The 15,605-nt window shown below is 45.7% G+C and overlaps 1 protein-coding gene and 1 long non-coding RNA gene across 2 annotated transcripts; one reads left to right on the top strand and one right to left on the bottom strand.

Annotated features, from left to right (window-relative positions):
* Positions 1–6: 6 nt before the first annotated feature.
* Positions 7–2,013, bottom strand: LOC145858057 (uncharacterized). The gene is made up of 3 exons (XR_014378843.1): positions 1,842–2,013; positions 213–391; positions 7–73 (listed from the first exon to the last, which is right to left on the bottom strand). It is a non-coding gene; the product is annotated as an uncharacterized LOC145858057 (long non-coding RNA).
* Positions 2,014–2,293: 280 nt separating this feature from the next.
* Positions 2,294–13,751, top strand: irg1l (immunoresponsive gene 1, like). Its single transcript, XM_014183066.3, has 6 exons — positions 2,294–2,511; positions 4,201–4,258; positions 5,233–5,420; positions 6,069–6,161; positions 10,763–10,968; positions 12,220–13,751. Exons 1-6 carry the CDS (start codon positions 2,494–2,496, stop codon positions 13,163–13,165), a joined length of 1,509 nt encoding a protein of 502 aa, XP_014038541.1. The 5' UTR covers positions 2,294–2,493; the 3' UTR covers positions 13,166–13,751.
* Positions 13,752–15,605: the final 1,854 nt, after the last annotated feature.

Raw genomic sequence — 15,605 nt, 5'->3', positions numbered from 1 at the left:
CGTATTTTACGGAACGACAGGCAGGGGCCGGCAATCAGCTGACACACTCCACCTATCAGGATGAGATGAACACCTGAAAACACAACACAGTTAGTGATGTTGAACAACCACCTGAAACACAACACAGCAAGAACAGGGAATAGAGTAGGGTTAGTCATTGTGAAAGTGATCATGATGGGTGGATGGATTGATTGATTGATTGATTAGCGTACCTGCCAGAATGTTCTCCACCCCTTCGGCAGATACTCCGGTTCTAGCTGTGTTGAAGTTCTGCAGTAGAACCAGGAACGCACTGATCCCATTGGCCAACATACCCAACACCCCCGGCTCCCCATAGAAACTGGCGGGAAAACCATCCAAGGTTGCCATGGCGTCAGTGGTTTAGCTACAGCTGTAAAAGAACAGAGAAGAGCATAATATCATGTAAACATGAGAGCGACAACTGTAAAATAAAGAAAGAGAGAGAGAGACGGCTGAATGATAAAAATAGAAGTTATTCAGTAGGCTTTTATTCCAGCCTTAGGTCAAATGTTTAACCACAAGGTTCTAGGCTGAGCCCTCCTTGGCTCCCTCTTTCCTATGGAGAACCTGGTCAAAAGTAGTGCACTAACGTATATAGGGAGTAGGTGGGAATTTAGGATGCAACCTAGCTGGTGTAGTTGGCTGGTCTGTCTGTCAACCTGCTCCTCCAACCCAGGGCTGGGACTACCTAAGCCTTCCTCTAGCTATACACTTAAACCTAATATTTGCTCTTTTCTTTATCCTGTAGAATGGAAATAAAGTATAAATGTGGTTTGGACAATAAACCAGAAGATATATGACTGGATAGATGACACAGTCAGATCCTCCTTACTCAGACAGACAGACAGACAGACAGACAGACAGACAGACAGACAGACAGACAGACAGACAGACAGACAGACAGACAGACAGACAGACAGACAGACAGACAGACAGACAGACAGACAGACAGACAGACAGACAGACAGACAGACAGACAGACAGACAGACAGACAGACAGACAGACAGGACAGACAGACAGACAGAGACAGACAGACAGACAGACAGACAGAGATTCTTCATGCTAACTGATCCTAGCTCAGCAGTTCTAGTCTGACAGGCTTCCTGGATACGGAGCAGGTCAGATTTATCTCAATACTTCATGTTATTTGTCTGTGAACAGAAAGTTCACAGCTCCCTCTAGATGGAACCCAGCAAACTACACTTGTTATGAGAAAACATTTATGAATGAATACACTATATCTGTTAGACTGACATACAGTATATCTGTTAGACTGGCATCTATATCTACAGTACATCTGATCAGGGTGTCCTGTATCTATATCTACAGTATATCTGTATATATATATATATCTACAGTATATCTGTTATGTATCAGCAAGTATAGTATTATGTTGTTAGAGGACTGGTTTTAGTTTAGTAACTAGTAGAGAGGGATTCTACTAATTCATATCAGACCTCTCTCTCTCTCTCTCTCTCTCTCTCTCTCTCTCTCTCTCTCTCTCTCTCTCGTCTCTCTCTCTCTCTCTCTCTCTCTCTCTCTCTCTCTCTCTCTCTCTCTCTCTCTCTCTCTCTCTCTCTCTCTCTCTCTCTCTCTCTCCTCTCTCTCTCTCTCTCTCTACAGTGCTAAAAGCTGTTTTTTAACATTCTCTGTTTTCATGATATGGTCAATATTTACATCAAATACATGTTATTACTAATCGTGCCATGAATGTTTTAATATAATATATTGTTTTATCTGAAACTAGCCTATACAGTGCATTTACACATGGAAGAGATGGACAGAGTATTCAGTTACAAGACAGACAGAGAGTTTTTACCTGGTGGTGGACAAGATGGAGGTGATGCTGGAGAGAAGAGGTGATGCTGGAGAGAACAGGTGATGCTGGGACGGAGAGAGATAACAGGTGACGCTGGGACGGAGAGAGAGAACAGGTGATGATGGGACGGAGAGAGAGAACAGGTGATGCTGGGATGGAGAGAAAGGCTGTTAATCTGATGCTCTGGAGGAATGTTGATGTTTATCACCAGAAATATCCTGTCTTCAGGGTGGGAGGAGTTTCTGGAGTTCCCCTGGCCCCACCCTTGAGTGGTGACATCATACCTTACCTAAGACGTCAATGACCTCCTTCTGATTATGATGATGATGATGATGATGAAAAATCTCAGCTTGTGATTGGAGTAGAGGTGGTGTTTTGGAAGTTCCAGCCCCTCTCCCTGTTGTGTATCAGTTCAGACCTTTTGTCCATTCTGCAGTATATAAGACAGGCAGACCTCACCTCAGAGACAACTTGCATCCTCTCTACCTACGCTACATCATCCACCCATCCATCGATCCCAAGTCAACAAAGAAGAGAGAGTAGGAGGAGAAACAGAGAGAAGAGACAAAAACGACCAAGCAGAGGACAGTCAAACATCCAAGGAAGAGTTGAACCACAGAGAGAGTGAAGACAGACAGACAAACACACAGACATGCTCTCCAAAGTACAGGTAAGGCTCAGTCATGTGGTCAATATGGTCACCAGGCATAACCTACAGTATATGGGACTTATATTAAATTATTTAGTTTGAAATGCCTTTTTCTGTTCAACTGCCTCATTGTGTTAGAGACCTAGAAACCTGTCAGTATATTAGTAGAGGTCAGAGGTTAGAGACCTAGAAACCTGTCAGTATATTAGTAGAGGTTAGAGGTTAGAGTCCTAGAAACCTGTCAGTATATTAGTAGAGGTTAGAGATTAGAGACCTAGAAACCTGTCAGTACATTAGTAGAGGTTGAGCCCAAGAAACCTGTCAGTGGCATGTTGCTCTCCTACCATGTTGTGTTTCTACCATGTTGTGTTTCTACCATGTTGCTCTGCTACGAATGTTGTGTTGCTACCATGTTGAGTTTCTACCATGTTGTGTTGCTACCATGTTGCTCTGCTAACATTTTGCTCTGCTACCATGTTGTGTTGTTACCATGTTGTGTTTCTACCATGTTGCTCTTCTACCATGTTGCTGTGCTACCATGTTGTTCTACTACCATGTTGCTCTGCTTCCATGTTGTTCTTCTACCATGTTGTGCTTCTACCATGTTGTGTTTCTACCATGTAGCTCTACTACCATGTTGTGTTTCTACCATGTTGTGTTGCTACCATGTTGTGCTCCTACCATGTTGCTCTGCTACCATGTTGTGCTGTTACCATGTTGCTCTGCTACCATGTTATGTTTCTACCATGTTATGTTTCTACCATGTTGTTCTTCTACCATGTTGTTCTTCTACCATGTTGCTCTCCTACCATGTTATGTTTCTACCATGTTGCTCTGCTACCATGTTGTGTTTCTACCATGTTGCTCTTCAACCATGTTGTTCTGCTACCATGTTGCTCTTCTACCATGTTGTTATGCTACCATGTTGTGCTGCTACCATATTGCTCTTCTACCATGTTGCTATGCTACCATGTTGCTCTGCTACCATGTTGTGTTTCTACCATGTTGTCCTCCTACCATGTTGCCCTGCTACCATGTTGTTCTTCTACCATGTTGTGTTTCTACCATGTTGTTCTGCTACCATGTTGTGCTGCTACCATGTTGCTCTGCTTCCATGTTGTGCTTCTACAATGTTGCTCTGCTACCATGTTGTTCTGCTACCATGTTGTGCTTCTACCATGTTGCTCTGCTACCATGTTGTTCTGCTACCATGTTGCTCTGCTACCATGTTTTCTCTTCTACCATATTGCTCTGCTACCATGTTGCTCTTCTACCATGTTGCATTTCTACCATGTTGTGCTGCTACCATGTTGCACTACTACCATGTTGTCCTGCTACCATGTTGTGTTTCTACCATGTTGTTCTTCTACCATGTTGTTCTGCTACCATGTTGTGCTGCTACCATGTTGAACTTCAAATCAAATCAAATCAAAGTTTATTTGTCACGTGCGCCGAATACAACAGGTGTATTTATATTTCACCTTACAGTGAAATGCTTACTTACAGGCTCTAACCAATAGTGCAAAAAGTATGTGTGTGTGTGTGTGTGTGTAGGTAAGTAAAGAAATAAAACAACAGTAAAAAGACATTTGAAAATAAGAGAAGCGTGGCTATATACAGACACCGGTAAGTCGGGCTGATTGAGGTAGTATGTACATGTCAATATGGTTAAAGTGACTATGCATATATGTCTCTAAATGTGTTTCTCAGAGATCCTTCAGACCTGTGTCTGTTACACTGAGACGACTCCACAAGTCAGCCCTGGATGGTCAGTAACAGCTCAGCTTGATCCCTCCTTTCTCTCTCTCTCTCTCTCTCTCTCTCTCTCTCTCTCTCTCTCTCTCTCTCTCTCTCTCTCTCTCTCTCTCTCTCTCTCTCTCTTCTCTCCTCTCTCTCTCTCTCTCTCTCTCTCTCTCTCTCTCTCCTCTCTCTCTCTCTCTCTCTCTCTCTCTCTCTCTCTCTCTCTCTCTCTCTCTCTCTTACCCTCACATGGAGTAACAGCTCAGCTTGATCTCATCCTGTTAGGACTGTCCTTTACAATTTCAGCCTCATAGACAAACTCACCCATTGGGATATGAGGAAGCTGAGCTCTGACAGAAGTACATATTGGTCTAATGTGTTCAATATATAGAGGCTGTGTTGGTCTGATCTATACTAACATAGAACTAGGCTATATAGACCTTCCTAGATACAGGCTGTGTGTGTTGGTCTGATCTATACTAACATAGAACTAGGCTATATAGACCTTCCTAGATACAGGCTGTCTGTGTTGGTCTGATCTATACTAACATAGAACTAGGCTATATAGACCTTCCTAGATACAGGCTGTGTGTGTTGGTCTGATCTATACTAACATAGAACTAGGCTATATAGACCTTCCTAGATACAGGCTGTCTGTGTTGGTCTGATCTATACTAACATAGAACTAGGCTATATAGACCTTCCTAGATACAGGCTGTCTGTGTTGGTTCTATACCAACCTCTCCTCCATCTCTTGTCTCAGTTCACACATCAGTAAACTGAGCTTAGAACATACTGGGGAGGTTTAAAACATTCCTGACTTCTTTCCTTGTCTCCCTCCTTCTCCCCTCTCCTCTTCAACCCCTCCACTGCTCCTCTCCACAACTCCTCTCCTCATCTCCTCCTCTCCTGTCCTCCACCTCCTCAACTCCTCCTCTCCTCCTCTCTTCCTCTCTCCCTCTCCTCCTCCTCCTCTCCTCCTCCTCTCCTTCACCCCTCCAGTGGTAGAGCATCCAGCCCCAGAGGACAGTGTGACGGCCAGTTTTGGCAGGTTCATCCAGGGTGTCCAGCCCCACCAGCTGACCCCCACCCTGCTCCACCGCAGTAAGAGGATGGTCCTAGACTCCATCGGAGTGGGACTACTGGGCAGCACCACACATGTCTTCCAGCTGGCCCTGCAACACTGTCAGGTGAGAGAACAAAAGACAACTTTATTGTCCATTGGTTAGAATTCACACACACACTCCTCTGTCAAACAACACTGTGTCCATATTATCACAGTGCATATAAATAAATACAGCTACACAGGAACTCAGTGACCATGGGGACTGTGAGAGATGTGACCAATCTTTACAGAGCGTCCTCCATTCCTCCATTCCTCCTGTCCTCCTGTCTGTCTGTCTGCCTGTCTCTCTGTCTGTCTGTCTCTCTGTCTATCCTCTGTCTACCTACCTCTCTGTCTGTCTGTCTGTCTGTCTGTCTGTCTGTCTGTCTGTCTGTCTGTCTGTCTGTCTGTCTGTCTGTCTGTCTGTCTGTCTGTCTGTCTGTCTGTCTGTCTGTCTGTCTGTCTGTCTGTCTGTCTGTCCTCATTCTATCTACATGTCTGCCTGCCTGTCTGTCTGTCAGTCTGTCAGTCTGTATGCCTGCCTCTCTGTCTGTCTCTCTAACGCCCCCCTACTGTCTGTCTGTCTGTCTGTCTGTCTGTCTGTCTGTCTGTCTGTCTGTCTGTCTGTCTGTCTGTCTGTCTGCCCCCTACTGTTTATCCTCTGTCTGTCTGCCTGCCTGTCTGTCTGTCTGTCTCTCTAACGCCCCCTACTGTTTATTCTCTGTCTTTGCAGCACATGTACGGTCCTGATGTCATCAGCAGTGTCTACGGACGCAGAGGAACCAGACTCTCCCCAACCCTGGCTGCCTTCGTCAACGGAGTGGCCGTGAGTAGATATATTTACACTAGATCTGCACAGACACACGTTGAGTAGAGATATTTACACTAGATCTGCACAGACACATGTTGAGTAGAGATATTTACACTAGATCTGCACAGACACATGTTGAGTAGATATATTTACACTAGATCTGCCCAGACACATGTTGAGTAGATATACTAGCATGCCTCGCCCACCGGAGGATCTGCCATTTTCAGCCAACTATTTCCTGTGTTTGAGGGGTGCAAAATCCACATGTCACTTAAAACCTCTTAAATGTAAAGTCCCCAAATTTGGAGACTGTATTTGATTTTTTAAATGAAATTCAGTCTGGTATGAGAACAGTAGCCACTCTCTGCAAACGCAGGGTGTCTGCAGAAAGCTGAGTATCTTGGCTACTGATCAGTGCCGTCAAATATTTGGTATGATTTACTATCATATATGGCCATACGAATTTATAAGAACAGAACGAGCCGATGACCTCATTTCAAGATGGCTGCTACCTACATTTCGGTTGGCGTTGTGAAGCATAAACGAAATAAACACATAATACGTTGATTCACACCGAAAGCCGGGACTCCACAGATCATGAGGATATCTTATTTGTCTGCCTGTGACCTTCCGTTATTGATCACCAGCCCTGAGAGTGAAAATGTTTATTTTACAAGTTTTCACCAAACAGCAAACATCTTCCAAGGTAAGCTTCCATTTGGTCTGTGATTGAGCTGTAGCTACATTTACATTTACATTTACGTCATTTAACAGACGCTCTTATCCAGAGCGACTTACAAATTGGTGCATTCACCTTATGATATCCAATACAATAGTACATCTATATATTTTTTGGGGGGGAGGGTAGAAGGATTACTTAATCCTATCCCAGTTATTCCTTTAAGAGGTGGGGTTTCAGGTGTCTCCGGAAGGTGGTGATTGACTCCGCTGTCCTGGCGTCGTGAGGGAGCTTGTTCCACCATTGGGGTGCCAGAGCAGCGAACAGTTTTGACTGGGCTGAGCGGGAACTGTGCTTCCGCAGAGGTAGGGAGGCGAGCAGGCCAGAGGTGGATGAACGCAGTGCCCTTCTTTGGGTGTAGGGACTGATCAGAGCCTGAAGGTACGGAGGTGCCGTTCCCCTCACAGCTCCGTAGGCAAGCACCATGGTCTTGTAGCAGATGCGAGCTTCAACTGGAAGCCAGTGGAGTGTGCGGAGGAGCGGGGTGACATGAGAGAACTTGGGAAGGTTGAACACCAGACGGGCTGCGGCGTTCTGGATGAGTTGTAGGGGTTTAATGGCACAGAGAGGGAGCCCCGCCAACAGCGAGTTTCAGTAATCCAGACGGGAGATGACAAGTGCCTGGATTAGGACCTGTACCGCTTCCTGTGTGAGGCAGGGTCGTACTCTGCGAATGTTGTAGAACATGAAGCTACAGGATCAGGTCACCGCCTTGATGTTAGTGGAGAACGACAGGGTGTTGTCCAGGGTCACGCCAAGGCTCTTAGCACTCTGGGAGGAGGACATAATGGAGTTGTCAACCGTGATGGCGAGATCATGGAACGGGCAGTCCTTCCCCGGGAGGAAGAGCAGCTCCGTCTTGCCGAGGTTCAGCTTGAGGTGGTGATCCATCATCCACACTGATATGTCTGCCAGACATGCAGAGATGCGATTCGCCACCTGGCTATCAGAAGGGGGAAAGGAGAAGATTAATTGTGTGTCGTCTGTGTAGCAATGATAGGAGATACCATGTGAGGATATGACAGAGCCAAGTGACTTGGTGTATCGCGAGAATAGGAGAGGGCCTAGAACTGAGCCCTGGGGGACACCAGTGGTGAGAGCACGTGGTGTGGAGACGGTTTCTCGCCACGCCACCTGGTAGGAGCGACCAAGAGTGAGCCGCGCTGGAGATGCCCAACTTGGAGAGGGTGGAGAGGAGGATCTGATGGTTCACAGTATCAAAGGCAGCAGATAGGTCTAGAAGGATGAGAGCAGAGGAGAGAGAGTTAGCTTTAGCAGTGCGGAGAGCCTCCGTGACAGAGAAGAGCAGTCTCAGTTGAATGACCAGTCTTGAAACCTGACTGATTTGGATCAAGAAGGTCATTCTGAGAGAGATAGCAAGAGAGCTGGCCAAGGACGGCACGCTCAAGAGTTTTGGAGAGAAAAGAAAGAAGGGATACTGGTCTGTAGTTGTTGACGTCGGAGGGATCGAGTGTACGTTTTTTGAGAAGGGGTGCCACTACATGGGGGGTATCAAATGAATCCTTAGGTTGGTAGGAACACATCTAGCCTACTGCCATCTGATGATGTATGACTTAACGGGAACATTGAATGTTAACCGAGTGACTATCTGTGCACATCAAAAATATGATGTTGCCTGCTTACCAAGATTGAACTCTTTGGCCTGAATGTCAAGTGTCACGTCTGGAGGAAACCTGGCACCATCTTAACGGTGAAGCATGGTGGTGGCAGCATCATGCTGTGGGGATGTTTTTCAGCGGCAGGGACTGGGAGACTAGTCAGGATCGAGGCAATGATGAAGGTAGCAAAGTACAGAGAGATCCTTGATGAAAACCTCCTCTAGAGGCCTCAGGACCTCAGACTGGGGCGAAGGTTCACCATCCAACATGACAACGACCCTAATCACACAGCCAAGACAACACAGGAGTGGCTTTGGGACAAGTCCTTGAGTGGCCCAGCAAGAGCCCGGACTTGAACCCAGTTGAACATCTAGATATAGATATAGGTCAGGTAGAACATTAACCATTTCAGTGAGCGTTGCTAGATATAGATATAGGTCAGGTAGAACATTAACCATTTCGATGAGCGTTGCTAGATATAGATATAGATCAGGTAGAACATTAACCATTTCAGTGAGCGTTGCTAGATATAGATATAGGTCAGGTAGAACATTAAACATTTCAATGAGCGTTGCTAGATATAGATATAGGTCAGGTAGAACATTAACCATTTCAGTGAGCGTTGCTAGATATAGATATAGGTCAGGTAGAACATTAACCATAAGGGTACAGTGCTCTAAAGCCATGGCAGTACTTCAGCCAGACGGTGAGGATGGTGATAATGCACACAGCAGCCAGTCATGAAAACCCTGGGCTCACCTCACCTCTCCAGGGTTTCCCTGCTCTGTCTGAGCGTTAGAGACAGACAGACACAGACAGCAGAGAGGTAAAAATATCAAAACTGAGTGCTGACGGGCAGATCGTCATCTTGTCATGCTAAGATCATTTAGCTCCACCCTTGGCAGAGCTCAGTCCGAACTAAAACAGCACTAGAACAGAGCTTAGAGTCCTGATGTCCAAAACAGCCTGGATATGTCAGCAGGGTGGAGTCCAGCAGAGTGGACTGTCTGAAGTATATACTGAGGGAACATCCTTGTTGTAAAAACAATCTACCCTCTGTGCCTAATAACATGCTTAACTTAGAGCCTCTCTCTGTGGAATACATAAAGAGATATTACTGGGTCTCTACAGTCACTACACAGTCACTCTGACAGACCTGCTACAGTTATTATATTCCTGGGTCTCTACAGTCACTACACAGTCACTCTGACAGACCTGCTACAGTTATTATATTCCTGGGTCTCTACAGTCACTACACAGTCACTCTGACAGACCTGCTACAGTTACTATATTCCTGGGTCTGTACAGTCACTACACAGTCACTCTGACCGACCTGCTACAATTATTATATTCCTGGGTCTGTACAGTCACTACACAGTCACTCTGACAGACCTGCTACAGTCATTATTTTCCTGGGTCTGTACAGTCACTACACAGTCACTCTGACAGTTATTACCAGATCACTCTCTACTGTTTACTGTCTGGTGTGGTTACCCAGCTGTCTTCCTTGGATTAGTGATGACACATTTACTATCAAACACTGAGTCTGTTAATAACAGGTGTTTTTATTCTGGGTCTGTTGTCCAGGCTCACTGTGTCTGTTGTCCAGGCTCACAGAGTCTGTTGTCCAGGCTCACAGTGTCTGTTGTCCAGGCTCACAGTGTCTGTTGTCCAAGCTCACTGTGTCTGTTGTCCAGGATCAATGTGTCTGTTGTCCAGGATCACTGTGTCTGTTGTCCAGGATCACTGTGTCTGTTGTCCAGGCTCACAGTGTCTGTTGTCCAGGCTTACTGTGTCGGTTGTCCAGGATCACTGTGTCTGTTGTCCAGGATCACTGTGTCTGTTGTCCAGGATCACTGTGTCTGTTGTCCAGGCTCACAGTGTCTGTTGTCCAGGCTTACTGTGTCGGTTGTCCAGGATCACTGTGTCTGTTGTCCAGGATCACTGTGTCTGTTGTCCAGGTGCACAGTGTTTGTTGTCCAGGCTCACTGTGTCGGTTGTCCAGGATCACTGTGTCTGTTGTCCGGGATCACTGTGTCTGGTGTCCAGGATCACTGTGTCTGTTGTCCAGGATCACTGTGTCTGTTGTCCAGGCGCACAGTGTTTGTTGTCCAGGCTCACTGTGTCGGTTGTCCAGGATCACTGTGTCTGTTGTCCAGGATCACTGTGTCTGTTGTCCAGGATCACTGTGTCTGTTGTCCAGGCTCACTGTGCCTGTTGTCCAAGCTGACTGTGCCTGTTGTGTGTCTGTTCTCCAGGCCCACTCCATGGACTTTGATGACACTTGGCACCCTGCCACTCACCCGTCAGGGGCAGTCCTTCCTGCCCTGCTGGCGGTCAGCGATATGCTGCCCAGTAACAGCAAGCCTAGCGGGCGGGACTTCCTGCTAGCGTTCAATGTGGGTATAGAGGTCCAGGGGCGACTGATGAGGTTCTCCAACGAGGCTCACAACATCCCCAAGAGGTAAGGACTCTGACCCTGACCCCTAAACCTAACCCTGACACTAACCTACAACATCCCCAAGAGGTAAGGACCCTGACCCCTAACCTAAACCTAACCCTGACACTAACCCACAACATCCCCAAGAGGTGAGGACCCTGACCCCTAACCTAAACCTAACCTTGCCACTAACCCACAACATCCCCAGAGGTGAGGACCCTGACCCCTAACCTAAACCTAACCTTGCCACTAACCCACAACATCCCCAAGAGGTAACCAGGATGTCTATTGTCTGTTGAGTGTACACTTTAGAGACCAGAGGAAGGTAACAACAGATCCTAGGAGTGTACACTTTAGAGACCAGAGGAAAGTAACATCAGAACCTTGGAGTGTACACTTTAGAGACCAGAGGAAGGTAACACTCAGATCCTTGGAGTGTACACTTTAGAGACCAGAGGAAGGTAACATCAGAGTTTCTCTAAGAAGATAGTCGCCTCTAAGTCCATATTTAACTGGATGTGAAGTGGAACTGATTGGGCCTGTTTGAGTGTTATTCCAGCAGTACTAGAAGAGGTACACTGGGCAGAGTAATTTGTTTAGTTGAATAGAGTGCAGCAGATGGTGGATTCCACTAAATGCTCCTACAGACATGCACGTGTTTATACAACAGTCCACCCTCTCTGCCGTGTCACCACGGTCTGAATACGCTGACATTATTTGGAATCTGTTATTTCCCTCAAGGCCACTGAAATAGACTCTCAGGCTCTCCTCCCTACGCAGGCTGTATAAACCAGATGGCTGTCCTGTCCTGTTGCATTATGTCCTGTAGAAAGACAACTGTCCTCACTATAGACACCTGTCCTCACTGTAGACACCTGTCCTCACTGTGGACACCTGTCCTCACTGTAGACACCGGTCCTCACTGAAGACACCTGTCCTCACTGTATACACCTGTCCTCACTGTGGACACCTGTCCTCACTGTAGGCACCTGTCCTCACTGTAGACACCTGTCCACAATGTAGACACCTGTCCTCACTGTAGACACCTGTCCTCACTGACCTAGCAGTGACATCATTATGACTGAGCTGTTAGCTGGTTTACTCAAGGTTACCCGCTCCTAAAACAGACACGTTTAGTTTTAGTTTCGTCATCAGACTTGTGCTTCCTTAACATGTGACCCCCCCCCATCCTCTCTCCTTCCAGGTTCCACCCCCCTACTGTTGTTCTTCCTTAACATCTGACCTCTCTCTCCCACCACCCCCCTCTCCCTCCAGGTTCCACCCCCCGACTGTTGTGGGTACTCTGGGTAGTGCAGCAGCCTGCGCCCGCCTCCTCTCTCTGGAACGCTCCCAGTGTAGCCACGCCCTGGCCATCGCTGCCAGCCTATCAGGAGCCCCCATGGCTAATGCCGCCACCCAGTCCAAACCCCTCCACATCGGCAACGCGGCGCGGCTGGGGCTTGAGGCGGCTCTACTGGCCTCTAGAGGTCTGGAAGCCTCACCCAGGGTCCTGGATAACACTGCCGGGGTCGCAGGGTTCAGCGCCTTCTATGAGGACTACGCCCCACGACCTTTGGCCTCCCCAGAGGAAGAGGGGTTGCAGTTCCTCCTAGAGGACCAGGATATAGGGTTCAAGAGGTTCCCGGCCCACCTGGGGATGCACTGGGTGGCCGACGCTGCTGCCGCCGTACACAAACTGCTGCTGGGGGAGCATGGGTCAGGGGGGAGGGGTCAAGGGTCAGGGGTTGTAGGTCAGGTCCAGGACATCCTGCTCAGGGTTCCCCGCTCCAAGTACATTGATCGTCCGTTCCCGGAGTCGGAGCATGAGGCCAGACACTCCTTCCAGTTCAACGCCTGCTCTGCCCTGCTGGACGGAGAGGTCACCGTGGACTCATTCTCCCAGGAAGCACTGCAGCGCCCCGACCTCTACTCCCTGCTGGGGCGTGTCCACGTCGAGCATCCCCATGACAACCCCGCTAACTTTGACCGCATGTACGGCGAGGTGCAGGTGACGCTGGTGGGCGGGGACGTCCTGAAGGGACGCTGTGATACTTTCTATGGTCACTGGCGTAACCCGTTGACCAATGAGAGCCTGAGGAAGAAGTTCCGTAGCAACGCTGGGGTGGTTCTTCCCAGAGAGAAGGTGGAGGGTCTGATAGAGGCTGTAGAGGGACTAGACAGACTGGAGGACTGCTCTCCTCTGCTGGAGCAGCTACAGTGATCACACACACCATATCAAAGAACTCCTGACCAGCTGATGTTTCTGCATTTTACATCATGTTAACACTTTACACTGTGAGCCGAGTTACAATGAAGAATCCACTTCCAATGTGAGGGAAGAGACAATTAAATTATTTAAAGAATCAAAGCTAAATTAAGTTAAAATTAAGTATCTACTTCCAATGTGAGGGAAGAGACAATTAAATTATTTAAAGAATCAAAGCTAAATTAAGTTAAAATGAAGTATCTACTTCCAATGTGAGGGAAGAGGGAGAGTCTATAGGTGATTAACTTAAGCTTCACATTAAATTATCTAAAGAATCAAAGCTAAATGATTAAGTACTGTATCATTTACATGACCCCAATAGGGTCCCTGTGTTTCCTTGACAACGTATCTCTACAGTCCTAAGTGGATGTTGACAATAACAACAATTCATTTGAAGGATGGACGTGTATGTACATACGAATTTATGATGAAGTTTATTTTCTATTTTGTTCAACTGTCTTGTATTCTATCAAACATGTATATTATTCTGATTCTATACTTGAATCTTCATTAAATAAAAATATTCACTATACTAATTATAGCCTTAATCTGTTTAGTCCTCCTCATTTACCTCACTGTATCAGAAGCACTGTTCTCACAACAATAATATGGGAATGTTACCTGACAATAACACATAGATACTATATATATATATATATATATATATATATATATATACAATAATAACACATAGATACTATATATATATTTATATATACAATAATAACACATAAATACTATATATATATATTTATATATACAAAAAAACACATAGATATTATTGTATATATATATATATAGAATAACACATATATACGATATATAAATATATATATATATATAGTAACACATAGATACTATATATATATTTATATATACAATAACAACACATAGATACTATATATATATTTATATATACAATAATAATAATAACACATAGATACTGTATATATATTTATATATAGAATAACACATATATACGATATTGTCACCGATTGCTAGGAGTGGTGGTAGGAGTCAGGCGCAGAGAGCAGAGGTAAGAAAAAATGTGTTTATTCCTTATTGTACGACAACGGTCGACGCCAACACAACCGGCGTGAGTAACGAAGTGCCCAACTCCTACACAACGGGTCCACAGTTCGCAAAGAAAATAACACAGGCAGATCGCCAGCACATCCAACAAAAAAGCACTCTGACGAAAATAATCCTGCACAAACCTGGGCGGGCTAAACAGGCTTAACCTGTTATGGCTAGGGGGCAGTATTTTCACGGCTGGATAAAAAACGTACCCGATTTAATCTGGTTACCACTCCTACCCAGTAACTAGAATATGCATATACTTATTACATATGGATAGAAAACACCCTAAAGTTTCTAAAACTGTTTGAATGGTGTCTGTGAGTATAACAGAACTCATTTGGCAGGCAGAAACCTGACAAGGTTTCAGGCAGGAAGTGGCCTGTCTGACAAGGTGTCGTTCTTCTTGTCTCTGTTTATTGAAGAGTGAGGATCTTAGCTGTCCCGTGACACTTCCTACGGCTGCCATAGGGTCTCAGAAGGCGGTAAAAAGCTGAATCGTGGCTTTGCAGGCTCTGGCTGAAAAAAAGTAGCGCGTTTGGGTAGTGGCTGGTTACAGTACTGTGAGACTCAGGCTCGTGCCCGCGTCGACCGAAAGCTTTGTTTACTTTCCTCTGTTTAGCTAAAAGGAGATTCCCGGTCGGAATATTATTGCTTTTTAACGAGAAGAATGGCATAAAAAATGGATTTTAAACAGCGGTTGACATGCTTCGAAGTACGGTAATGGAATATTTAGATTTTTTTTGTCACGAATTGCGCCATGCGCACGACCCTGATTTACCATTTCAGATAGTGTCTGGGACGCACGAACAAAACGCCGCTATTCGGATATAACGATGGATTATTTTGGACCAAACCAACATTTGTTATTGAAGTAGCAGTCCTGGGAGTGCATTCTGACGAAGACAACAAAAGGTAATCAAACTTTTATAATAGTAAACCTGATATTGGTGAGTGCTAAACTTGCCGGTTGTCTAAATAGCTAGCCCGTGATGCCTGGGCTATGTACTTAGAATATTGCAAAATGTGCTTTCACCAAAAAGCTATTTTAAAATCGGACATATCGACTGCATAGAGGAGTTCTGTATCTATAATTCTTAAAATAATTGTTATGCTTTTTGTGAACGTTTATCGTGAGTAATTTAGTAAATTGTTAGTGAATTCGCCGGAAGTTTGCTAGTTCTGAACGTCACATGCTAATGTAAAAAGCTGGTTTTTGATATAAATATGAACTTGATTGAACAAAACATGCATGTATTGTATAACATAATGTCCTAGGGTTGTCATCTGATGAAGATCATCAAAGGTTAGTGCTGCA

The sequence above is a fragment of the Salmo salar genome, chromosome 09 (assembly GCF_965601325.2).
Source record: "Salmo salar chromosome 09, fSalSal1, whole genome shotgun sequence".
Classification (NCBI taxonomy): Eukaryota; Metazoa; Chordata; class Actinopteri; order Salmoniformes; family Salmonidae; genus Salmo; species Salmo salar.
This window is presented reverse-complemented; position numbering and strand designations above follow the sequence as displayed.